Source organism: Mustela erminea, chromosome X, assembly GCF_009829155.1.
Source record: "Mustela erminea isolate mMusErm1 chromosome X, mMusErm1.Pri, whole genome shotgun sequence".
In the NCBI taxonomy this organism is placed as follows: Eukaryota; Metazoa; Chordata; class Mammalia; order Carnivora; family Mustelidae; genus Mustela; species Mustela erminea.
In genome coordinates this window covers 128,629,913-128,654,483 of record NC_045635.1, presented here as the reverse complement: position 1 = coordinate 128,654,483, position 24,571 = coordinate 128,629,913, and the positions used below count along the sequence as shown (strand labels likewise).

The 24,571-nt window shown below is 63.3% G+C and overlaps 1 protein-coding gene across 8 annotated transcripts; it reads left to right on the top strand.

The window, feature by feature from the left end:
- Positions 1–214: 214 nt before the first annotated feature.
- HCFC1 (host cell factor C1) lies at positions 215–24,029 on the top strand. 8 transcript variants are annotated; one of them, XM_032329621.1, is made up of 27 exons: positions 216–1,741; positions 7,090–7,238; positions 7,391–7,551; positions 8,124–8,332; positions 9,080–9,164; positions 9,656–9,762; positions 10,888–11,067; positions 11,181–11,239; positions 11,447–11,540; positions 11,781–11,941; positions 12,451–12,648; positions 13,018–13,242; positions 13,348–13,452; positions 13,697–13,916; positions 14,195–14,337; positions 14,487–14,625; positions 14,770–14,990; positions 15,630–17,112; positions 17,363–17,526; positions 18,019–18,595; positions 18,914–19,231; positions 19,389–19,507; positions 19,593–19,730; positions 20,089–20,274; positions 20,859–21,159; positions 21,694–21,757; positions 21,992–24,029. In XM_032329621.1, exons 1-27 carry the CDS (start codon positions 1,549–1,551, stop codon positions 22,029–22,031), a joined length of 6,039 nt encoding a protein of 2,012 aa, XP_032185512.1. In that variant the 5' UTR covers positions 216–1,548; the 3' UTR covers positions 22,032–24,029. The 8 variants fall into 8 exon arrangements, with proteins under 8 accessions (XP_032185507.1, XP_032185512.1, XP_032185506.1 ...); XM_032329616.1 differs by having other exon boundaries at positions 215–1,741; positions 11,181–11,540; positions 18,022–18,595; XM_032329615.1 differs by having other exon boundaries at positions 11,181–11,540; positions 18,917–19,231.
- The last annotated feature ends 542 nt before the right edge of the window (positions 24,030–24,571 follow it).

Below are 24,571 nucleotides of genomic sequence, written 5' to 3'. Positions count from 1 at the left end.
TGGGTGTGGGGAGTGGGAATCTGTCCGCTGTCGGACCCGAGGCGCAATTCTGATAGCTCCCTTTAGCCTCCCTCGGTAGTCTATACCTTGTCCCCACTGCTAGTTAAAGGCAACTCCTCGGGCGTGTGTTCCTTCAGCAACCTGGGGGGACGGTTCCCAAGGGGGCGGGGCCCAGTTCGTTCGAGGCATTCTCATCCGGGCATTTACCAGATGCCTCAGCCGCCATCTTTGTTTTGTGCTGAAAGTCGCTATTGACGCCCGTGGACGGCCGGGCGAGGGGAAGTGGCAAGATGGCGGCTCCCAGGGCGGAGGCGTGAGGGCGCAATGGGGGGGCTGGGCCGCGGGGCTGGGCGCGCCTGCGCCTGACCCGCAAGCGTCCGGAGCCCAAGCTCAACGCGCGGCGGACCTGGGCCCTCGCCGCGGGGCCGCGCAGGGATCCTTTAAGAGGCCTCGGCTCACGGAGAAGCCGTGCGAGGGCGGGGGCGGTGTGGGGGGGAGACGATGACGTCGCCCGACTCCGCCCCCTCGCCCGACCGCCGCTGCCGCCATGTTTAGTTGTTACTTCTTCACACAAGATGGCGGCTCCCAGGGAGGAGGCATGAGCGCCCTGCCGTTACCGCTCCTGCTGCCGTACAGTTGCCACTTCGGGGCCTAACTCTGGCTCTTTGGAGCGGCTCCTGTGGGAAGGAGTAATAAGGACGGAAGCGAGGATCGGACACTGCTTTGCGTTTGGTTTGCAGTGGAAGAACTGACCCAGGAGGAAGAGAATAGGGGGGAAGGGGGAGTTAGTCTCAAGATGGCGGCTCCCAGGGCGGCAGGCGCAGTCTGAGCAGCAGAGGCGGACTCGGGGGAGAGGTTCGAGACCTCACGAGCTGTACGGCGCGGGTCTCCGAGCAGCCCCCGAGAATTCGAGTTCGTTCCACCGGCCTCCGGCGCGCCTCTGTCCCTTACGAGTGTTGAGGCTGTTTCGGGAGCGGCGGCTGCACTAAGCGCTGGGCGGGGAAACGGGACGGTCTCAAGATGGCGGCTCCCACAATTGTGGTGTGAGCGCCGGCGGGGCAGAGACAACCGCGGTGCTTGTGGCTCCTTTCCACCCGCCCCGGAAGCCGGCCAGTGCAGGGGACTTGGGGGGTGTGGGAACCGGGCCGGGGCTCCGCCATTTCCGGCGGGGGAGGGCTACGACTGAGGAAGGGAGGAGAGAGAGGCGGCTCAAGATGGCGGCTCCCAGGGCCTCCCGCCCGAGCTTGTAAGCGGGAGAGTCGGAGCGAGTAGTCGGGGCGGCGGGACTTGGCGGCCTCCAGCTTCTCGGGGCTAGGCGCTCGAAAGTTTCGGGAGGCTCTTGAAGAGACGGGGTGAGCTAGAAGAAGGGGAAGAGCCGAAGGGAAGGAGGGTAGTTAAGATGGCGGCCTCCATGGAGCCGTCCACCGCTGTGTGAGGAACCGCTTCTCCGTGAGAGCTACCTTAGACGAAAGGGGGTGTGTGTGAGAGGAATTGGGGGGCTCCCTTCTCGCTTGGTGACTTTTTCCGACTACGGCTTTTCCCGGAACTATGGCTTCGGCCGTGTCGCCCGCCAACTCGCCAGCGGTGCTTCTGCAGCCCCGCTGGAAGCGAGTGGTGGGCTGGTCGGGTCCAGTGCCCCGGCCCCGCCACGGCCACCGAGCCGTGGCCATCAAGGAACTCATCGTGGTGTTTGGCGGCGGCAACGAGGGGATAGTGGACGAACTGCACGTGTACAACACGGGTGAGTGCAAAGCCCGCTGGGTCCTGGGATCTTTCCCTCCCTCCTTCTCCTCCCTCTCCCTCTTTTTCCCTCCCTCCTCCTCCTCCCCCTCCCTCCTCCCTTCCCTCCTCCCCCCCCCCTCCTTTCTCTTCCCCTCCCCTCCTGCCTGCTCTCCCTCCTCCCTTTTCTCCCTCTCCGTCCGCACTGATCGGCGCTCTCCTCCGAGCTGCGACCCTTCGCTCCGCCCGTCTCCTCTGCTTTCCCTCCTCTTCTCCCGGCCTTCCCCTGCCCCTCCCCGTGGGCGCTCGGGTCTTTGAGGAGGGCTTTTCATTATGCGGGAGAAATTCTCGAGTCCGGTGGGTGAGGGGGCGGGGGCGTCGCCGGCGCGGACTTGAGGCACACACCGTTACCCCGCCGGGCGGGCGGCTGCGTCCCTTTGGCGCAGGCACAGTCCCACCCCCTCCCTCCCGCCTTCTGCGCCTGCTCAGCTCTTCTCCTTCGTTGACGCCTGTTCTGGGGAAATGACAGCTTCTCGATTACGGATTAGGGACAGAGTTGAGGGCCCTAATCCCGGCGGGGGGGATGTGCCCCCCGCTGGGTGACCGCCGCGGAGCGCGTGCGGGAGCCTTGGGCACTCGAAGGCGGGGCAGGCAGGGCGGCGAGGCCGGCTCCCCCTTTGGCCGCGCACGTCTGTAGTGCTCGACTCTTCGGCCGCTGCCTTTCCTCCCCGAGGGCCCTGCAGGGTAGACGGTGAAGTCCAGCCATCCCTAGTGGGCTAGGTGGGCCCTCGCCTCACCTGCCCCAAAGCCGGGGCGCCAGACCCGCGGGCTCAGAGGAGTCTGAGCCCCGCGGACACCGCGAGCTGCGAGCAGCCCGAGCCCCGCGACGGCGCAGGCTCTGGGACTGGGCCGCCTCCTCCGGAGGCCTCTTGCCCACGGTGCCGTGTTTGGCCAGCTTTGCACACCCTGTTGCTGCTTGTTGAAGGGGCAGTGGCCCAGGGCCCCTCACCTCGCTCAGAGGGAGGGGCCAGACGTGCTCCCTGCTGTGGGGGTGGTGCTGAGAGACCAAGACACCCAGGGGGAGAAGGCCGGGCGGGCTGCGTGGGCACGCGCCCACACACAGGGCAATGCCTTCCGGTCTGAGTGGCCTGGGGCGTGCCCCCCCCCATCCCGCAGGGTCCCATTGCTCCGGGCCTCTTCTTTCCCGGGGTTCTAGCAGTGCCAGGTCCTTGAATCTGGGCAGGGCCTCCCAGCTTTGAGGTTGCTCTGGGGTGGCGCCCAAGGGAGAAGGAGGTTAGCGCAGTGAGGCTTGGGTGCTGCCATCTCCCTCGCCTGAGGCACAGAGCGCGGCTTTCTGTGCTCCATCCACGGTACTGCCCCTACCAAGTTGATTTGCAAACGCTGGTGGGTTACTAGTGCTCCTTTGCGTTGCGGGGCTCAGCACCTGTTGCCTCCAGTGAGGCCGGGCTGCTTGGCAGCACCCTGTGCCAGCTGCGACAGCTGCGGTGGCAGCCGTTAGCTCAGTAGGGTAGGGCTGAGGGACGGGGCTGTTTTTAGAGAGGCCACTGGCCGGAGCAGGACCTTCTAAACTGCTTGGACTGACTTTATTCTCATAAGGCTTGGAGCCGATTCCTTAACAGGGAGCTACAATTTTAGAAAGTAGGGCAGGGGCCTAATTACCATCAGCTCCGAAGTCCGCTACTGCCAGGGCTTTCTGCATATTTGCTGGTTTATGAAAACGAACTGGCCACTTTGGCGTCTTCCCCATCTGCAAGGTTCTGTCCCGTAGTACAGTGTAGCCAGCCATCCAAAGGGCCGTAGCCCCGGGTTCCTCCAGGGTAGCGGTTTGGAAAAGGCGCCGTCCACTCCCGCAGGAGAGCCGCTAGCACAACACCTCCGCACTCCTCCCTGCGCGTCTGCTCGGGGTCCGACCAGAGCCAGAGTCTGTGCTGCTTGTGGCATCTGCTCATGGTTGTCGTAGCTGTGGGGCTCTTGCCTTCTTCTCTACAAATATGGGGCTTCGTGTGGCCCCTCTTCCACCACTGGGGGCACAGACACAGGTGCCTGCGAGCCATTTGCCTTGACAGCTGCCTGTCTGCTCCCCGCTGTTTTGTTTCAAATCAGGGCACAGTAGACCTTCCTTCTGCCTCTCCTCTTGCACTTTCCCTTCTCTGGGCTGAGAGACCTTCTAGAACGAGAGCTGACCGGGCTGGAAGCGTTCCTTCTTGCCAAGATAAATGGCCCCAGGGGGCGCGTCCGGGACGTGTGCAAGCACTTTGCTGTCTTGGTTAGCTCAGGGATCTGGAGGTGATGCTCGAAGGGTGTGTGTCCTTCCTCGTTGGCGACAACTATCATAGCGGCTGTTGGACACTTGACTGGCCTTTGGGAGGTCTTGGGGTAGCTGCTCTAGGTTGTAGGAATGTTATCTCAGGGTAGCAAAGCGGATTATGGAGCAGAGCCAGTCCTGACGGTGGGGTGTGTCCCCATGAGGGGAGGGTGTGGCTGGTCTGCCTCAGTGGTTCTTTAACATCTGGCGACTGTTAAACAGCCGCAGGGAGCCTTGAAAACATCTAGTGGAACTTCCTTGTTTTTTTGCACATGAGAAAACGGGGTCTGAGAGGGGAAGTGACAGGTCTAGGGTCACCCTGCCAGCTGGTGGCAGGGTCACACAGGAGCACTTGGGGTACAGATACTCGTGGAGACAGTTGGGCTGTCTCTTCCTTCGGTTGACGGGCCCAGGCCACCACCTTGAAACCCCTTCCCGACCTCTGCCCTGTAGCTCTCTGGCCGCTAGGTTCGGCCGCCCCGAAACCCGCTCCTCTCCACCCCGAGACCTCCTCTCTTCCAACTCGCCTCTTGCAGTCACTTCCGGATCGGCCCCGTTCGTTTCGTTTGTCAGGAAATCCTGTCCGCCCTCCGAGGCCTGGCTCTGGGTTCGCCTTTTCTGAGAAGCCCCTTCTGCCGTGCCGCCCCGCTCCGTGCTCCCGAGGCCCCGGCCGCTGCAGACGCGCGCCGTCGCTGCCGGGGGCCGAGGGCCCAGCAACTTTCCCGCTCTACTGGGGGTTTGCGGGCGAGGGCGGGCGTGTCTGTGCACCCCACGCCAGGCTTGGCACCACGTCTGCCACGCAGGAAGCGCCCTGGCGTGACAGAGCGGAGCCGACGCCCCCGGTGGACTGCGTGTGCCCAGCTATGTGGCCCAGTCTCCCGGGGTGACACGTAGGGGTTGATGGGAGCCACCACAGATGGAGACAGCGCGTGGGGACAGGGCTGCGGCTGCTGATGAGACCCCGAAGCTGCGCTCTCAGGCTTGCTGGGTTGTCCCACGGAGGGTCCTGTGTGCGGGTGGCCTCCTCTCCTCCCAGCCCCCTCCCAGCCGAGCGCACTGACAGGCCAAGGCGGACGGAGAAGGCGGGACCTGGAGGCTGGGTCTCGAGGTGCCCCACTCCATGAGCTGGAGATAATGCGAGTGCGTGAGGTGGCGCTGTGCCGTCGCGCGGGTGGGACGGGGCTTTGGCTGTTGACAGCCGTGTGGAGGGCCTCTGCCCCGAGTGTTCTAGAACAAGATCAGCTCCTCTTAAAGGGGCTGGTGGTCGTGAGCTCTTGAGACAGCACCGGTTTGGTTCCTTCCAGCCTGGATAGCTGGGCCACTGATTAGAGCGTGACGGGCAGGCCGTGAGTTAGTTGATCGTGGGGCTTTGTCGCAGCCCCTACTAGTGGCCCTGTGATGGCCCTGTAGCCACAAGCGGCAGCCCCAAGGGTGCTCAGGTGAGAGGGCGGCCCATGGCTCCGGGCATGTGGGGGGGCCTTGGCGGAGTATCTGGCGATGGCTTTGAAGTCAGCGACAAGGTTCTTGCCTGTGTCTCTTTTTTGCTCTGTGACCTCAGGTAAGTCACTTCCCCTCCTGGGCTCTGTTCCTTCATCCACGGAGGGGACTTGGCCCCGGGCAGCTTCCAGGTCTTCCTCCGGCTTTTCCCTGCGTAGCTGGGAGGGAACTCCGTGTCTTGCCGTGTGCGCACGGGGGCTGAAGGCGGTGCCATTCTCAGTCTGTTTTTCACAGTGGGCATGACAGTGAGGCGGTGAGCTGGGGCCGGCGCCGGCCCCTCTACCAGGAAGGCGGGGGAGGCTTTGCTGCTGGGCCTCCTGGAGTCCAGGTGACTCTGCTGAACCACGGAGGAGGGGTGGGTGGGGCGGGGCAAGATCACAGCCTGTTCCAGATCAACCTGCTGCAGGTGGGGAGGCGGGAGAAACGGGGCTCTTCCACCCTAGGAAAGGCTGTGACTCTGGAGGCAGCGTGTGCTTTTAGATGGGGGCGGGCCCTTTGGCTGACGTGGACATGGGACTTGTCACCTAGTGTGCAGGGGAGATGTGTCAGTGACCCAAGTACGCGCCCTCCCAGAAAGGCTGAGAAGCAGTCGGGCAGCTGGGGCCCCCCCAAGGCGCTCCCCCGGGACGATCCTAATGCCCGCTTAGACTCCAGGGCCATCCCCAGCTCGGGCGTGGCCACTCACGGGTGACCTGAAGCAGTTGAGGGGCAGAGAACGAGATTGGCGTCTGGCGCCCGGTTTGAGGTGTTGGGAGTGAGTGTGGCATGTCGTTTAGGGACGGTCCTTTATGTAACATGTCATGGAAAGGATCCCTCAAAATTCTGAGGAGGATGTGTGCCTTCTGCTTTTTCTGGGAGGCCCTGGCCTGGCAGGCGCGCGGGGAGCTGAACCCGGGGCGCGAGCCTGGAGTGAGGGGGGCAGTGGCATGGGGGTGGGGCAGGCTTCTCCTTCACCGTCTTCTGAGGTGGCGGCGTCCTCACTCCCACTTAGACGTGTGGATCTGGGGGAAGCTTTTTCTTGCAGCCACCACTTCTGGCTTTCAGGAATGTTCGAGATTGGTATGGGTGTGACGTGACGGGAAAGGTGGGTGGCATGGCCCGTCTCCCAGGAGACCCCCGCAGAAATGGATTCTTGCCCCCGCCCCCCTTCTCAGCCGGTGGGCCGGGCTGCCTTGATGGGCCTCCCTCGCCCGCACGCTTCCGGCCACTTAGAGGTGTAGCCCTGCACCCCCAGAAGAGGCGCACAGGGCCCCCGACGGGGTGCTTCGGGTGTCGGACATTGTGTTCCCCTACCGGACCCCCGAGCGGTAGGGGAAGGAAGTCAGCGGCCGCATTCCCGGAAGCTAATGAATTATCTTGGTTAGTGACTTCCTGCTTAAAAAGACGACCTTGATGAGAAGCCGGGCGATTGCAGGCTGTTTGGAGGGGGTCCCCCCTTTCTCAGAGCACGTTTCGCAGGCTGCTGGATATGGGGAGTAAGAGGACTGGGGTTCTGGTTCCGAAGGCTTCCTGAAGTGTTCTGACTCCTGCTTCCTTTCATTGCCCAGCGACTAACCAGTGGTTCATCCCAGCCGTGAGAGGGGACATTCCCCCCGGGTGCGCGGCCTACGGCTTCGTGTGCGACGGGACGCGCCTGCTGGTGTTCGGCGGGATGGTGGAGTACGGGAAGTACAGCAACGACCTCTACGAGCTCCAGGTAGCGGCCCGCAGCTTGCTCGCCTGCTTGCGGCGGCGGCCCCGGGCCTCCCTCCCGGCTCCCCCGCCGCCTCCCCCTCCACAATAAATGGCCTGGGGTCCTGACAGAGACCAGCCCGTCCTGGGTTCAACCCCCAAGTCTTGATTTTGCAGGCAAGCCGATGGGAATGGAAGAGACTCAAAGCAAAGACGCCCAAAAACGGGCCGCCCCCATGTCCTCGGCTTGGGCACAGCTTCTCCCTTGTGGGCAACAAGTGCTACTTGTTTGGGGGCCTGGCCAACGACAGCGAGGACCCCAAGAACAACATTCCGAGGTGAGGCTTCGTCGTTTTCCGTGTGCAGTCCTGAGGGTGGCCGTGCCTCGTCCCTTTCTTCCGTGAAGCGAGAGGGTCACGCTCCCTGCCCGGGTAGGGCCTTTCTGCCTCCGAGGTCTGGAAGCCGTAGAGCCCCGCCTTGCCCTAGGCTGGTGCCTGCTCCCACCATGTTAGAGCTGGCGCTCGCCTTCCTGGCTTTTGCTGCCTGCAGACTTAGCGATGGTATTTTCCGAGGCCGGTGACCGAGTGCCTTGCTAAAGGCTGAAGGTGGTCCCAGATGGGCTCCTGCTTTGACCCCAGGAGGCCCTAGTACAATGGCCAGCTTCACGTGCGAGGCGGCCCAGCGGCATGCCATCCCATGGCTCCTCTCGGGCTCCCACTCATCCTTGGGACATTCATCCTTGGGAGTTTCTGGTGGTCACTTCTCAGGGCCGAGGGGAGAAGAACTTGGAGTTCGTTTGGACCTAGCCCCCTTTGTTTCCCAGGGAGTCTGCTCTTTGCCCCTAGAAGGTGGTGAGGCCGCTGGCGCATGGAGTCGGGGAGGCTTGCCGTGACTGCCTTTCCTACTCCAGGTACCTGAACGACTTGTACATCCTGGAACTGCGGCCGGGCTCCGGCGTGGTGGCCTGGGACATCCCCATCACGTATGGTGTCCTGCCTCCGCCCCGGGAGTCACACACTGCTGTGGTCTACACTGAGAAGGACAATAAGAAGTCCAAGCTGGTGATCTACGGAGGGATGAGCGGCTGCAGACTGGGGGACCTCTGGACCCTGGACATCGGTAAGCTGTGGGAGGGCAGGCTCGGAGCACGCTGGGCTCGGGTGCGGCACGCAGAGACAGGGTGAGCGTGCCGCTCACCCCTCCGACTTCGGAGGGGCAGGCTGGGAGCCGGGGCGAGGGGGTGAGGGCCTTTTCTAGGCTGGAATGGGCTGCATGAGGCATCGTCCGTCCCTGTCAGTTCGTCAGGGATCAGCCTGTAGCGGGAATGACGCGCTGTGGTCTCTCGTGGTCACATGGGGTATTGAGAGAGACCCATAGCCGGGGTGGGGCTCGCTCAGGGTTGGGAGTGGTTGAAAGGAGGTCAGGTTTTGGCCTGAAGGAAGGCCGAGGGCACTGGACAGCCGAGGACACATCTCTGCGGGGGCACGGCGTCCTGGAGGTCAGTGCTGGCTCTCAAAGGAAACCGTTTCCCCAGAGCGAAGTTCCTGGCAGCGCCGGTGGCAGGGACAGACACGTGTTTTGGGGTGAGCAGGGTGGCAAATGCGGTGCCTCTGGGAGTGCACCTTTGGCTCATACCAGAGCCCTGAGAGCAGCGGTTGCCAGGATAGTGAACTGAGCATGGGAAATGCTGGAGCCTGGTGACCAGAAGGCCTCTTGGGGGCCGTGGGGAGGCCTGGCACGGAGTTTTTGGACCTGGTGGTCACCCGCCTTCCAGAGCCTTCCCTATGTCCGGGGAAGGTCCTGCAGGGCCGAGGGCCCGCGTCCGACCTTGTGTAGTAACCATCCCTTGTCCATCACTCTGCGCAGACACTCTCACGTGGAACAAGCCCAGTCTCAGCGGGGTGGCCCCTCTCCCTCGGAGCCTTCACTCAGCCACGACCATCGGAAACAAGTGAGTGGCCGCCGTCTTCCCACCCGGCCCGCCCCGCCCCCACAGGCCTCCGTTCTGTTCCTGCACTTCCTGAGGCCCGGGGAGGCCTCTTTCTGGCTGGGCTGGCCTGCCGCAGCCCCGTCTTTACATGACAACCCCGGGAGACCAAGACAGACTCGGGGTAGAGGGGCGCAGGCTGTTCTAGGTCCTCTCCGTGAGCAGCAGGGCGTCTGTCAACGCCAAGGTCCCAAAGCGCCTATGAGAGCGATGGGGACGGCGGGGAGCTTTAGATGAGCTGAGTAGCAGCGCCGCGTGGCAGAGGTGACGCAGTTCTTGTGAGGGCTGAGCCACCACGGAGAGGCCCACATCCAAGAGCGTCCACACGTCCTGGGGGACTCTCCTGGGGAGAGCTGGAGGACCAAGCGTGTTTAGAACTTTCTGGATGGAAGAGGTGGCCTCTAGCTTGGCACCTCCTCCACAACCCTCTCCTACTCTTCCCTCCCTCGTCCCAGAATGTACGTGTTTGGTGGCTGGGTGCCTCTCGTCATGGATGACGTCAAAGTGGCCACACACGAGAAGGAGTGGAAGTGTACCAACACACTGGCTTGCCTCAACCTGGGTATGGCCTCCCCGGGCTCGGCGTGGCCTGCGGAGGGCTGCGGGAGGCCGGCCCTCCTCAGCCCCGAGAGCTGTGTGGGCTGTGCAGGGAGCGAAGCTGCTTCTAAGGCCGGGCCTCTAGAATCCACGAGAAGTAGCCACTGGCCAGAGCGCTCGGAGGGGTGCCCCCCGCTTTCAGGTTTTGAGTAGGCTCTTCTGCACACGGCCCGGCCTCCGAAAGTACAAAAGCGTGACGGGGCAGAGCCTCCCTCCTGCCTCCCCTTCTGTGGAGGCAGCCACGTTGGTGGCTTGTCACCCGCCCCGCAGGGACTCCTCTGCCTATACGAGCATCGTCGGCGGGCTCCTTTCTAAACACACACGATGGCAGCCTGCTCCCCGCAGTGCTGCACCAAGCCCGGCCCTTTCGGGGGCGCACTCCGTCTCGGAGACTGACCCCTCCCGTCCCCGCACGCCGAGCGGCCTCATTCTTTTGAGTTGCTATCCAGGTGTTGAAACTTGCACAGACGCGGCTCCGTGAGTACCCTTGCACTGCTTTCACCCACGTGCAAGTGCATTTGAAGGGTAAACACCTAGAGGTAGAGTCGCTGCCGAAGGCCGTTGCCAAGCCGTCCCACAGAGGCCGCAGCCACGTAGGTGCCCCCGGTGGTGCCTGCGCCCTCTCTCTGGCGGGTCTGAGAGGTGACAGCCGCCCCCGCCGCCCCCCAGCCCTGGCTGCAGTAGGTGCGGGAGCCAAACTGCCAGGCGCCTTGTGGTTTCAGTTTGTGTTTCTCTTGTTTTCCGTGAGGGTATGTATTTCTCCTTAGATCCTCCTGTCGCCTTCTCCGTAGCTCGCGTTCCTCTTTGCCCGTCTCTTTCTGTAGGCTCTTGTGTTCGATGTGCAAGAAGTGAAACCTTTGGCTGTGCGTTTCAGACAGTCCCGCCAGTTTGTAGTTTGTGGTTTCTAATTTCATCTTCCACGGGCCTTTTGCCATACTGAGTTATTTTCCATTTGTTTGTTTTTAATTTAGTAATCTTTGATAACTTCCTGGTTTTTAATTTCCCATCCCTGACAGCGAAAGGCCAAAGGGCCGCTGGGGGTTATGGGTTCCTTTGTCCCCTTGCTGACCTCCCCTCCCGCCCTCCCCAGATACCATGGCCTGGGAGACCATCCTGATGGACACGCTGGAGGACAATATCCCTCGGGCCCGAGCTGGCCACTGTGCCGTGGCCATCAACACCCGCCTGTACATATGGAGTGGGCGCGATGGCTACCGAAAGGCCTGGAACAACCAGGTCTGCTGTAAGGACCTCTGGTACCTGGAGACAGGTAAGGCATCTGGGTCGGGGCCATAGGCCACCCCCGTGCAGCTGAGCCCGGAGTGGGGGTTGTGGGGGGAGCTTATGCTGCGGCCCCTTCTCACCGGCTCTGCTCTCTCCCAGAAAAGCCACCGCCCCCGGCCCGGGTACAGCTGGTACGAGCCAACACGAACTCCCTGGAGGTGAGCTGGGGGGCAGTGGCGACAGCCGACAGTTACCTTCTGCAGCTCCAGAAATATGACATTCCTGCCACGGCTGCTACCGCCACCTCCCCCACACCCAATCCAGTCCCGTCTGTGCCTGCCAACCCTCCCAAGAGCCCTGCCCCCGCAGCAGCCGCACCTGCTGTGCAGCCGCTGACCCAAGTAGGCATCACGCTCCTGCCCCAGGCTGCCAGCGCGCCCCCGACCACCACCACCATCCAGGTCTTGCCGACGGTGCCTGGCAGCTCCATCTCTGTGCCCGCCGCAGCCAGGACTCCAGGTGAGCTGGGGGCCCAGCACTGGGCCTGAGGGCAGGGTCTAGCCCACAGGGACATGGTGAGCCGCACTGAAGGCTGCCGAGGACCACATGCCTGATGGTCACGAGCGCCGGCTCGGCCATGCCTGCGGACACCATCCCTGAATGGGTCTGGGAGGACCAGACCTGATGCACAAACGGGTCGCGGAAGCACTTCGCGTTTGCACACGGGACGCAGCAGAGGCCCCCTGCTTCCCTCACCAGGTGTGCCTGCTGTTCTCAAAGTCACCGGTCCTCAGGCGACAACAGGAACCCCATTGGTCACCATGCGACCTGCCAGCCAGGCTGGGAAAGCCCCCGTCACCGTGACCTCCCTTCCCGCAGGCGTGCGAATGGTTGTGCCAACGCAGAGTGCCCAGGGGACGGTGAGGAGCCGTTGGAGAGGGCGGGACGTCCTGGTGATCGATGGCGCTGACAGGGCTTAACGCTGCCCCCAGCCAGGGCTTTTCTTGGCTGCAGAGCACTGAGGAGGCCACCTGTCATTACGGAGTTAATCAAAATTTATAAGCTAAGGCCTCAAAAAGATCTCCCTGCCGTGTGCATCTGGCTCCCGCAAGGGCATCTTGAACGTGAACTTCCTTGTTCAGAAGCCCGAAGGGAGAATCTAGCCAGCCAGGGTCTGACCCCAGGCCAGGAGGAGGGAGCCGTGTCTGACTTCGTGGTCTTCAGAAAAGATGTAGAGCTTCTGGCAGACGCGTGCTGCTGGGTTGCTGCACCTGGCTGGTGGCGGGAGGCCAGGCTGGAGCCTAGAGGTGCTGCCGGGAGGAACGCTGGGCCCCGGGGGGAGGCTACCTAGGCTGGGCTGAGCTGGATTCTGCCGAGGTCTCTGCTGCCTTCCCCTGCCCCGGGCTCATGCACCCCATGCCCCCTGCAGGTGATCGGCAGCAGCCCCCAGATGAGTGGCATGGCTGCGCTGGCGGCCGCCGCTGCCGCTACACAGAAGATCCCTCCTTCCTCGGCGCCCACCGTGCTGAGCGTCCCGGCAGGCACCACCATCGTCAAGACCGTGGCCGTGACCCCTGGCACCACCACCCTCCCGGCAACTGTAAAGGTGGCCTCCTCACCGGTCATGGTGAGTATGCTTCGGGCCCGGCTCTGAGCCAGCAGCCTTGGGGTAGGGCCTCTGGGCACTGGGGTAAGACAGTGATCACCCCTTCCGGGCTTTGGAGCAAACTGTGGGGCTGTTGGCCCCTCCTCACTGCTTGCCGTGGACTGTGGAACAAGCCGTTCCACGGGGGCCGTGACAGCCATAGGCTAGGCGTGCGCTGTCGGTGTCCTCTCTTCACTAACGGAAAGGGAAACCACCATGAGCCGTTCTGCAGGTGGGTGGGTGCGGGCAGGTAGATGAGCAGGTGGGGAGGGAGCCGCGGGCCTGCTGGGCCACTCTGGGCGGGGGCGCGGCCTCTCTGTCCCGCTCATGGCCCGTCTCCGCCCCTTCAAGGTGAGCAACCCCGCCACCCGGATGCTGAAGACCGCAGCCGCCCAGGTGGGGACGTCGGTCTCCTCCGCTGCCAACACATCTACCCGTCCCATCATCACAGTCCACAAGTCCGGGACTGTGACAGTGGCCCAGCAAGCCCAGGTGGTGACCACCGTAGTGGGTGGAGTCACCAAGACCATCACCCTGGTGAAGAGCCCCATCTCCGTCCCGGGAGGCAGTGCTCTGGTGAGTGACGGCGCCACTGGGCTGCCTGTGACGGGAGAGGCCCAACCCGGGCTGTGCTCTTGCTGGGCTTCAAGATCACTCCTTGCCCTGTCCTTTCCTTTTCAGATTTCCAACCTGGGCAAAGTGATGTCAGTGGTGCAGACCAAACCGGTTCAGACCTCGGCAGTCACTGGCCAGGCATCTACGGGCCCCGTGACTCAGATCATCCAGGTGCGCTCGTGGGCCCCAGACTCAGACACGGGGCGGCTCTGGGGCCCTGACTGACAACGGGGTGGCTCTGGGCCGAACCCCTGTCCCTGTCTAGGGAAGATCTCTTCACACTCTGCAGCTCACACCGTCCCAGGGCTTGGTCCCGCCTCTCCCTGTCTTCGGAACCCTCCTTGAGCCCCTCGGGCCACCAGTAGAGAGCAGCCCATCCTGGCGATGGTGCCATGTACTTGTCTTGCTCTTACAGACCAAAGGTCCGCTGCCGGCCGGGACCATCCTGAAGCTGGTGACCTCAGCAGACGGCAAGCCCACCACCATCATCACTACCACGCAGGCCAGCGGGGCGGGGACTAAACCCACCATCCTGGGCATCAGCAGCGTGTCCCCAAGCACCACCAAGCCTGGCACGACCACCATCATCAAGACCATCCCCATGTCGGCCATTATCACGCAGGCTGGCGCCACAGGTGGGGGCCTGTCTCGGGCCCCAGATGAGGAACCCCGTCAGGAGGCCAAGGCTGCACGGGCGGGGGGTCGGGCTGTGGCACGCTCTTGGTTAGGGTTAGGGGTCTGCTTTTCTCCTCTCTTCTTCCCTTGCCCCTTGCTTCACGTTTGTAGGGAGGTGGCAGGGGCGTGGTTACCGGGTTTGGATCGAGGGGTGGTGGGTGGGAGGCACTGCTTGCAAGAGAGTATGAGGGAAATGGGCGAGGGGCCCCTGAGACCAAACGACCCCTCTCCTGCCCAGGTGTGACCAGCAGTCCTGGCATCAAGTCCCCTATCACCATCATCACCACCAAAGTGATGACTTCAGGAACTGGAGCGCCGGCCAAAATCATCACCGCTGTCCCTAAGATTGCCACTGGGCACGGGCAGCAAGGAGTGACTCAGGTGAGGTGTGCCCGGCCCGCCCCTTGCCCCAGCATCCAGCCCAGGGTCCCTGCAGGCCACACGCGTCCTCTTGAGGGGCCCGGGAGGGGGCAGCACAGGGTCTGGGCAGCCTGGGAGTGATGCAGGGGCGCTCTCTTCTGACATTACAGGTGGTGCTGAAGGGAGCCCCTGGACAGCCAGGCACCATCCTCCGCACCGTGCCCATGGGGGGTGTCCGCCTGGTCACTCCAGTCACTGTCTCTGCCGTCAAGCCAGCTGTCACCACGTTGGTTGTGAAGGGCACCACAGGTGCGTAGCCTAGATGTCGGGCCTGCCGCTCCCCTGGGGTGTGCTCCTGTCCCTGTGTCCTGTCCCCGCCAGAGGGAAAAGCTGCTAGCAGGGGGAAGGCCCCAGGTGTGGGCCTCACCCCACCCTTGCCCCTTCCCCCTCCAGGCGTCACAACCCTCGGCACAGTGACAGGCACCGTTTCCACTAGCCTTGCCGGAGCCGGAGGCCACAGTACCAGCGCCTCCCTGGCCACGCCCATCACCACGTTGGGCACCATCGCCACCCTCTCAAGCCAAGTGATCAACCCCACTGCCATCACCGTGTCGGCAGCTCAGACCACACTGACGGCGGCCGGTGGGCTCAGCACCCCCACCATCACCATGCAGGTAGGATGGCCGGCATCCACAGGCGTGTGCGCGTGTGTGTGCGCGTGCGTACGGATGGGCCACAGCCCAAGGCTTCTGCTCTGCTACTTGGGGTCCAGGCCCTCTTCTCCTCACCTGTGTGGCCTGGGGAGGGGCAGGGGCGCTTCCCTGTTGTACCGCTGTGGCTCTTGGTCACTACGACTGTCGTGTCAGCAGGTTAGGTCTTAAGCAGTTCTAGATTTTGAACGCAGGGCAGACGTTTCCTCTTACAACGTAGACGATTCAACAGTTTCTCTTTTTGCGTGCATAGTATTTACTTTCTTTGTACATTTTAAGCTGAATTCATGCAAGTGGCAAAGCGTCTAGGTACAGGGTCAGCGGGGCTCCCTCCATGACCAAGGACTGGCCCTAGCCGCTGACGCAACCCCACAGCCCCTTCCCAGTCTCCATGGTCTTGGAGGCAAAGCCGTGCCTCTAACCTGGTCCCTGAGCCACTCAGTGTCTGGAGCTCAGAGGGAAAACAGGTCCTGGATATTTCCCGGGGCTGTTGCTTTAGAACCTGAGCCAGTGGTCCCCGCCAGCACGGGTGACGCTGTAGGATGGCAGAGGGACAGATAGGAAGTTGCAGAAGTAACCCTTCCCATCTGTTCTCTCCCCCAGCCTGTCTCCCAGCCGACCCAGGTGACTCTCATCACGGCACCCAGTGGTGTCGAGGCTCAGCCTGTGCACGACCTGCCTGTGTCCATTCTAGCCTCACCTACTACAGAACAGCCCACGGCCACGGTCACCATCGCTGACTCGGGCCAGGGAGAGGTACAGCCAGGCACCGTGACCCTGGTGTGCTCGAACCCACCCTGCGAGACGCACGAGACGGGCACCACTAACACGGCCACCACCACTGTCGTGGCTAACCTCGGGGGGCAGCCTCAGCCCGCCCACGTGCAGTTCGTCTGTGACAGACAGGAGGCAGCTGCTTCCCTCGTGACTTCGACGGTTGGGCCACAGAATGGCAGCGTGGTCCGCGTCTGCTCCAACCCACCGTGTGAGACGCATGAGACGGGCACCACTAACACAGCCACCACCGCTACGTCCAACATGGCCGGGCCGCACAGCTGCTCCAACCCGCCGTGCGAGACGCACGAGACGGGCACCACCAGCACCGCCACCACCGCCATGTCCAGCATCGGTGCCGGCCAGCAGCGGGACGTGCGGCGTGTCTGCATGGCCGGCACCGCGCCCGCTGTGCTCCGGGTTGGCGTGGCTGCTGGGGCGTCAGAGGGAGCCCAGATGTCCGTCAAGCCCTTGTGCCAAACCCGCCAGACCAGCGTGACCAGCGCCACCATGACTGTGATGGCCACTGGCGCAGCCCCATGCTCAGCTTTCGTGCAGCTGGCCCCTGTGAGCGGCCAGGTCCGAGCCAGCATCCTCGGAAGCAAGGACAGTCCCGTGGCTGGCCTGAGTCCGCTGGTGTCCGTCGGCCGCCAGCTGGAGGCCCACCACACGCACACGACCAACACACCCACCACGGTCCGCTCTGCCATGGGGGCCGGGGAGCCTGGCGAGGCCCGGGGGACCCCCATGCCCACATACGAGAGCTCACCAGGTGCCACCGCCACTGTGACTGTGCCGGCCCTGGAGGCGCTGCTGTGCCCTTCAGCCGCCGTGACCCAAGTCTGCTCCAACCCGCCCTGCGAGACCCACGAGACGGGCACCACCAACACCGCCACTACCTCGAACGCAGGCAGTGCCCAGCGGGTCTGCTCCAACCCGCCTTGCGAGACCCACGAGACGGGCACCACGCACACACCCACCACCGCCACCTCCGGTGGGAGTGCAGGCCAGCCTGAGGGCGGACAGCAGCCCCCTGCCGGCCGCCCCTGCGAGACGCACCAGACCACTTCCACTGGCACCACCATGTCAGTCGGCGTGGGTGCCCTGCTCCCCGATACCGTTCCCTCCCATAGGACCCTAGAGTCCGGCTTGGAGGTGGCAGCACCGGCCGCCGTCGCCACCCAGGCTGCTGCTTCGTTGCTGGCTCCGTTCCCGACGCAGAGGGTTTGCTCCAACCCGCCTTGTGAGACGCATGAGACAGGCACCACGCACACAGCCACCACCGTCACCTCCAACATGAGCTCGAACCAAGGTGAGTAAAGACACCGGCCCGGCGTGCGTTGTCTCCCGGAGCCTTGGGCTCAGAGGCTGAGGGGAGCGGTGACTAGAAGAGCCGCCCGGCCAGAAGCCAGTAGTTAGAGTTCTTGGGGCTCGGTGTCCCAGCAGGGGTTGGGGTACTGCCAGAAACTGTGTCCCCTGGGGGCAAAGCTGGCTAGAGGCCTTGGGGCTTCTGCTGGCCTAGTACTTGTCACACTTCTCTTTGCTCGCTCCCTCCCTTCCAGATCCCCCACCAGCCGCCAGTGACCAGGGAGAGGCAGAGAGCACCCAGGGTGACAATGTGAACATCACCAGCTCCAGTGCCGTTACAACGACCGTGTCCTCCACCCTGACACGGGCTGTGACCACTGTAACACAGTCCACGCCCGTCCCAGGCCCCTCGGTGCCGGTAAGAACCCCCGGAGGTACCCTGTGCTGCCCACTGCACTTCTGGTCCGTGCGGTTCCAGGCTCGGACACCAGGTGTCGCCCTTGCCCCAGGCACTGGACCGCTCCTCCTCCCTTTTTCTGAGTCCTTCTTCCTGACCATAAAAGAGCTGCCGGGGGCATCGTTGGGTAGGAGGCAGGGGTCTTCCAGGCCCCAGCGTCTTAGAGGCTTGTCATTTGGCTATAACCAGTGAGAGTGACACGGCAGGAGCCAGAGTGTCTCTTTGGCTAGACTGGGATACCTCTCTGAGGATGGGTGAAAATCAGCCAGAGGGTCCCAAGGGTTTCCCGTCTTGTGCGCCCCCACCATGGCTTGGTCACCTGCTGCGCTCCTAATCAGGTGGGGTGAGGCTGGCCGTGGCTGGTGAAAATCCAGGTCTCCGGGGAAAGATGAAGGCTGCCCGGCTCTGGCCGCTCTTTTCTCCCCTCTGACGGGGGCTTCTCTTCCTTTCTAGAAGATCTCATCAGTGACTGAGGCTACCCCAGGGGCTCTGACCACCGAAGTCCCCATCCCAGCCACGATAACAGTGACCATAGCCAACACAGAAACTTCTGACATGCCCTTCTCTGCTGTTGACATCCTGCAGCCCCCAGAGGAACTCCAGGCCTCGCCAGGGCCTCGCCAGCAGCTGCCGCCACGGCAACTCCTGCAGCCCACCTCTACACCCCTGCTGGGGGAGTCCGCCGAGGTCCTGTCAGCCTCCCAGACCCCTGAACTCCAGGCCGCCGTGGATCTGAGCAGTACAGGGGACCCGTCTCCGGGCCAGGAGCCTGCCAGCTCAGCCGTGGTGGCCACGGTGGTGGTCCAGCCGCCCCCACCCACACAGTCTGACGTAGACCAGTTGGCCCTCCCCCAAGAGCTGATGGCCGAGGCCCAGGCGGGCACCACCACCCTCATGGTGACGGGGCTCACCCCCGAGGAGCTGGCGGTCACTGCTGCCGCTGAAGCGGCTGCCCAGGCCGCAGCCACGGAGGAGGCCCAGGCCCTGGCCATCCAGGCAGTGCTCCAGGCAGCGCAGCAGGCCGTCATGGGTAGGTGCTGGCGGGGGGGCAGCTGAGCACTGACTACGGCGGTTTCCGGCCAGGCCGGCCAGGAGCCCTGAGGGGAAGGTGGGCCCCTCGGGAGGAGCAAGGCCCGGGTAGGCCTCTGCAGCCTCCCACTGACTGCCCTGACCAGGTGGCCACTGCGCTGGGAGGTAGCGGGCTGCCTGAGAAGAGGGGGCCTGGCTCCCTGCCAGGGTGGCCCGAGTTGGCCAGGACAGGGCGGGCAGGGGCGTGGGGCTGGGCCGCCTGGGCCGGCGCTCCTCTTGAGTGGCGTCCCTGCCCCCACCCCCACCCCGCCCCCTGGAGCAGGCACCGGGGAGCCCATGGACACATCTGAGGCAGCGGCGGCTGTGACGCAGGCGGAGCTGGGCCACCTGTCGGCCGAGGGACAGGAGGGCCAGGCCGCCACCATCCCCATCGTGCTGACGCAGCAGGAGCTGGCCGCGCTCGTGCAGCAGCAGCAGCTACAGGAGGCGCAGGCGCAGCAGCAGCAGCACCTCCCCACCGAGGCCTTGGCCCCCGCCGACAGCCTCAACGACCCAGCCATCGAGGGCAACTGCCTCAACGAGCTGGCCGCGGCCGTGCCCAGCACCGTGGCCCTGCTGCCCCCCACGGCCACCGAGAGTGAGTGCAAGGGTGCCGCGCCGCGCTGGTGGGGGCCAAGCGCCTGGGCCCTTCCCCGCAGACGCGGCCGGGGTGGTCTGGCCCGAGGGGGAGGAGCTCCCCGCGCACAAGCAGGCTCTCCGGGCCAGCCCCCCAAGGATGTTTCTCTCCCTCACAGGCCTGGCTCCGTCCAACACGTTTGTGGCTCCGCAGCCGGTGGTGGTGGCCAGCCCCGCCAAGCTGCAGGCCGCGGCCACCCTGACGGAAGTGGCCAATGGCATCGAGTCCCTGGGTGTGGTGAGTCTGGTGTGGCGGGGTTTTGAGAGGTGCGGCGCCCGGGGCCCGAAGGCCGAGGGTTTCAGCTCTCCTTTCCGTCTCTCAGAAGCCAGACTTGCCGCCCCCACCCAGCAAGGCGCCTGTGAAGAAGGAGAACCAGTGGTTTGATGTGGGGGTCATTAAGGGTACCAATGTAATGGTGACACACTATTTTCTGCCACCAGATGACGCTATCCCTTCTGACGTAAGTGTTCCCCCCGGCCGGTGCCCTTGGGTGGGGGTGGGGGCGGGCTGGCCATGAGGCAGGTGTCGGGGCTCACGGCGCCTTCCGAAGCTCCCCAGGGCACCATCTGCCTTGGGGCTAGCCGGAGGACAGCCACCTGTGGCGTCCTCTCCACATGCCTTTTTCTCCCAGGGCCCTTAGAGCCGCCACAAAGCCTATTGTCAGTCCCCTGTCCCTACTGCTGCCCTCCTGGCCCATCCCCAGGATGGGAGAGTGCTGCCAGCCCTGGAGCCCAACCCCAGAGCTGCTCTCTCGGCGACGGGGCTTAGGTCACCTTTTTCTCTCTCCCTCTTCCTGTCCTCCCGGCCTCTGTACCCAGGACGACTCGGGCACCGTCCCCGACTACAACCAGCTGAAGAAGCAGGAGCTGCAGCCGGGCACAGCCTATAAGTTCCGCGTGGCCGGGATCAATGCCTGCGGCCGGGGACCCTTCAGCGAGATCTCGGCCTTTAAGACGTGTCTGCCTGGTTTTCCGGGGGCCCCCTGTGCCATTAAAATCAGCAAAGTGAGTCTTGCCGTGGGGTGACCCTGTGTCCAGCTGGAATTCAGCAGGCCGAGCCCAAGCCTGTCCTCCAGGCGCTCCCTTCTGGGCCGGCTGGGTCTGGGCTGCAGCTTCTGTCCTGTCGCTGGGCGCTGGGTTGACGAGAGTCCGTTCCTTCCCTCCCCGTCTTCGGTCTCCTTTTCTCTAACGTGGCCGCTAGTGTTCACTGAGGGTCTCTTACCTGCCACGTTCAACGTGTTTTCTTTATCCAATCCTTCAACGTCCTGAGGAGGTCTGGGATCTGAGGAAACTGAGGCACCAAGAGGCTCAGGGCCAAGTCCCACAGTCGGTGGCAGAGCAGGTGAAGGGAGGCGGTGCTCTGAGCCCCCGTTCGTGTTACTTCGTCATTCGGTCAGACTGACCCCCTGGGCTGGGGCTGGCGAGGCCATGTCCCCAGAGCTCGGTTGTGTCAGGAAAAGAGCTAAGGTACAACCAGTCAGTTTGGGGAGCCACAAAGTGTTCCCACTTCTCTGTCCCCGGAGAGGCTGAGGGAGAGAGTCACAGAGGCCACAGGCGGCATGGCTTGACCTCTGGCCCCTTGGTTCTAGAGTCCAGATGGTGCGCACCTGACCTGGGAGCCGCCGTCTGTGACCTCCGGCAAGATCATCGAGTACTCGGTGTACCTGGCCATCCAGAGCTCGCAGGCCGGTGGCGAGCCCAAGAGTTCCACGCCGGCCCAGCTGGCCTTCATGCGGGTGTACTGCGGGCCCAGCCCGTCCTGCCTGGTGCAGTCGTCCAGCCTCTCCAACGCCCACATCGACTACACCACCAAGCCCGCCATCATCTTCCGCATCGCCGCCCGCAACGAGAAGGGCTATGGCCCAGCCACCCAAGTGAGGTGGTTGCAAGGTAGGTGTCGTGCGGGAGGCTCCTGGGCCAGCACCACGTGAGGTGGGGCGACCTGGCTCCAGGCTGGACGTTAGAGCCTCACGGTTGGGGGAGATGACTTAGGGTGGGTGCTATGGAGGGGTCTCGGGGCGGGGGGGCACCTCGCTTCATCTGCGGGTTCGGGGAAAGCCGGCCAAGGGTGTTTGAGGTGAGACGGGGGAGCATGAGAACTTCAAGTCGGAGGTGCAGGGCAAGGCCCAAGTCCAGGGGGCAGGGTGGAGAATGGACGCCCCAGCGGGCCTTGTCGGGCTTCACTCCAGTTCCCATGAGGCCAACCAGGGAGAACGGTGAGGGCCTCTCACCCAGGCCCGGGCTACTGCGGGAAGAGGTGGCACACATAGGAGAGGCCTTCGCTCGGCAGGCTTCTGTCGGCTGTGGGCAGGGTGTCCCTGTCCTCTCCGCTCTCGGCCTCTTGGCCTGTGGGCCATTGTGCGGCTGAAGTCGGCCACTCGGCCCACCTCGCTGAGCTGCTTACCACTCCGTTCTTCCTTTCAGAAACCAGTAAAGACAGCTCTGGCGCCAAGCCAGCCAGCAAGCGGCCCATGTCCTCTCCGGAAATGTAAGCAGGAAGCCCCTTTCTGGAACTTTCTAAGGCTGAGGGTAGACAGCTACTGGGAGGAAGCAGCAGTAGAAACAGTGTGGCTCGTCCCTTCCAAAGCCTCGAGGGGCTGCACATGGGGTGGGAGTGCGTGTGAGGCACCAGCCAGAAGTCCGCAGGGAGGCCCGCCGCGTGGTTTCCCAGTGTCGTCGGGACCCATGCTGACACTCTCTTTCCTTCTTGGCTCCTTTCAAGGAAATCCGCTCCAAAGAAATCTAAGGCAGATGGTCAGTGAGAGGCAGCTCCCCTGCACCTGAACCCTTCGCCGGACCCCCCCCTTCTGCTTCAGGAACGCCACCTGCCAGGACCCCCTGTCCTCCCCACCCGGCGCTCACACTTCACCCTCAGGAGCCACTGGCCGCCACTCATTCTCTCTCCCTCTCTGTTTTTAAAATAATCGCAAGAAAGCACATTGCACCGCTGCTGTGGGAGGAAGCAGAACGCGGATCTGGCAGAGCAGTGAGCAAGTGAGACTCGCGCCCTCCTCCCCCTTCTTCCCGCCGGCCCCTCCTCCGGGAGCCGAGCGGGCCCCGTTTTCCGAGGGAGCTAGACAGAGGCTTTGGACGAAGCAGATGTGCCTCGGAGGCGGGGATGCACGTGCCTCCGGCAGCTGGTCACCTTGGTTCTGAGGGGGCAGCCAAGGGCGGGAGGGGCTGTAGCATGGAAGCAGAGGAGCGCCCCCCCCCCCCCCGCCGCCCCCCAGCTCCCCTCCCCCGCCTCTGCTCCCAGAGGACTGGCGGGCGCCTGAGCACTAGATGCCCACCTGGTTCCTTTTGCGTGTCCTGCCGCCGCACGGCCCTGCGCTTCAGCTTCATCCAGCCCGTCTCAGCGGCCTTCGTACTCCGAGCCCCTGTCCTGTCCCTCTTCTTTGGCGATTAGAGAGCTAGGAAGGAAGAGAGAAAGGGGAAGAATGAGCCCGCGGTGGCCCGAGCAGTGTTCTGTGCAAATCTCCTGGCTCCCAGCGGGGTGTACAGTAGCCCCCCACCGAGCCTGGCTTGGCCCCTGGGTCCGGGCTAGGGGCCACACCACCAACTGCTGCATTTGTTGTATTTTTTTTAAGTTGGAATTGATGAAGTTGACATTTTTATTGTAATTTTAGCCTTAGCGTGTGGGGTTTTGTCCCTTCTTTTGTTGTTGTTGTTAGCTGTGTACAGAATGTGTACCTTTTTTTTTTCTTTTTTTTTCTTTTTTTTTTTTTTAACTTTTACTTTTTTCTCCTCGGCTAAAGCCTTGGCAGGGATCTTTCTGGAAGAAAAGCTGGGGGCAGCTGGCACAGGAGAGGCGTGGAATCTCCCCTGCGGGCCTCGTGTTGGCTGCCTGGCCTGATTTCTCTTGCTGGCCCCTGCTGTCTGCCCCCTTTATTTGTCCCCAGGCCCCTGGGATAGAGGAGGGCTGAGCTGTCAAACCTCACTCCCGTGGGTGATCCAGCTGGAGAGTCTCTGTTGGAGCCTAAAGTCAGGTTTCTGCAGAGGAGCAGGTCCTGGGTTCACAGTGCCCTCAACGTCCCCTGCCCCCCAGCCCACCCCCAACGACTCCCTACCCCACCCCCCACCCCAGGCTCCATCCTTGGCACATTGGCTTAGAGTATCTGCCGCTTCCTGCGGCCACCTCCTCCAGGCAGGGGCGTGTCAGAAGGGGTGGGGTGACGGGAGGAGGGCAGCGTGGGCTGGGAGAGCGCTGTGTCGGGGCACCTGGGAGAGGCCATAGAGAAGATGCAGGCTGACAGCACCAGTCACCCGTTCTGTGGCCCCAGGCCCAGACGCGGGGGGGCGGGGGGGGCGGCGAGGGCTTTTAGCGTGGCTTGGGAGACTGCTTTCTGCCCCACACCTGAGCTTTAGGCACTGACAAGTTTTAGCAGCAGGTCGTGCCGAAGGACATACAGCGAGTAGCCTGTCTTTTCAGATCCCCCAGTTTCTGGCCTGGAGATGAGCTGCGGTGAGGGGCCCGGCCTCTGCAGACCCCTGCCACTGGCCCACACCTTCTGGGGCCTTTGGTTTGTTGTATTATAGTATACTTCGCTGTGGAAAATGTCATGTTTAGTCGGTCACCTTGGAGCCCACTCGCCTGGCCCTGTTGTTTCCCTGCCCCTCCTCCTGAGCGCCCTTTGATTTCTCTCGTTTCTGAGAACAGTATGCCGTTCATCTATTGTAGAGTAACCCTGTGACTCAATATTACCATAGTGCGATGTCGTTTTGTGCTATTTTGAACAATTAAAAGACTTTTTTTGAAATAAGCACCTGCTCATTTACTGTGTCCAGGACTCCGGGGAGGAGGCTGGAGCTGCAACGCTCCCACCTACCCCCCTCCCCGCCCTGCCCCATGACTCATGGAGCCCCTGGGAGCCTCTTGCTCTAAGGGCAGTGAGCAGGGTTCACTTGCAAGTTCAAGGCTCCGCTGAGGCCCGCAGCCCTGGGGACTGAGGCCAGCACCCGGTTCCCCACGAAACGTCCCACAGCAGCCTCGGTTTGGAGTAGAGGCCAAGGGGCTTTCTGGGCAGTTGCTGTTGGTTCTTTGTCTGGAGACCAGATCCCCTGCCCTCCTTTCCCCACGCAGAGGACGGGGGACTGGGACAAAGGACCGGCAGGTCACCAGCCACTGGCCTCCTTGGACAGGCGGGAAGGGCTGAGCCGGACTCTCCGATGAGAGCTCAGGTCCCCCAGAGTGTATCGCCCGCAGGTGGTTCCTGCAACGGACAGGTGCTGTGGGAGGGACTCTCAGTGCTGGCTCCCTTGTGCATGTGAGTCAGGCTTCAGAAAGAAAAGGAGCAAAAGTTAT

Bases quoted from the DNA above. Each gene is read 5' to 3' on its own strand.
- HCFC1 (XM_032329614.1), top strand. From the start codon at position 1,549: ATGGCTTCGGCCGTGTCGCCCGCCAACTCGCCAGCGGTGCTTCTGCAG. The intron at 7,239-7,390 runs GTAGCGGCCCGC...TTGATTTTGCAG, and splicing joins ACGACCTCTACGAGCTCCAG to GCAAGCCGATGGGAATGGAA. The intron at 21,160-21,693 runs GTAGGTGTCGTG...TCTTCCTTTCAG, and splicing joins CCAAGTGAGGTGGTTGCAAG to AAACCAGTAAAGACAGCTCT.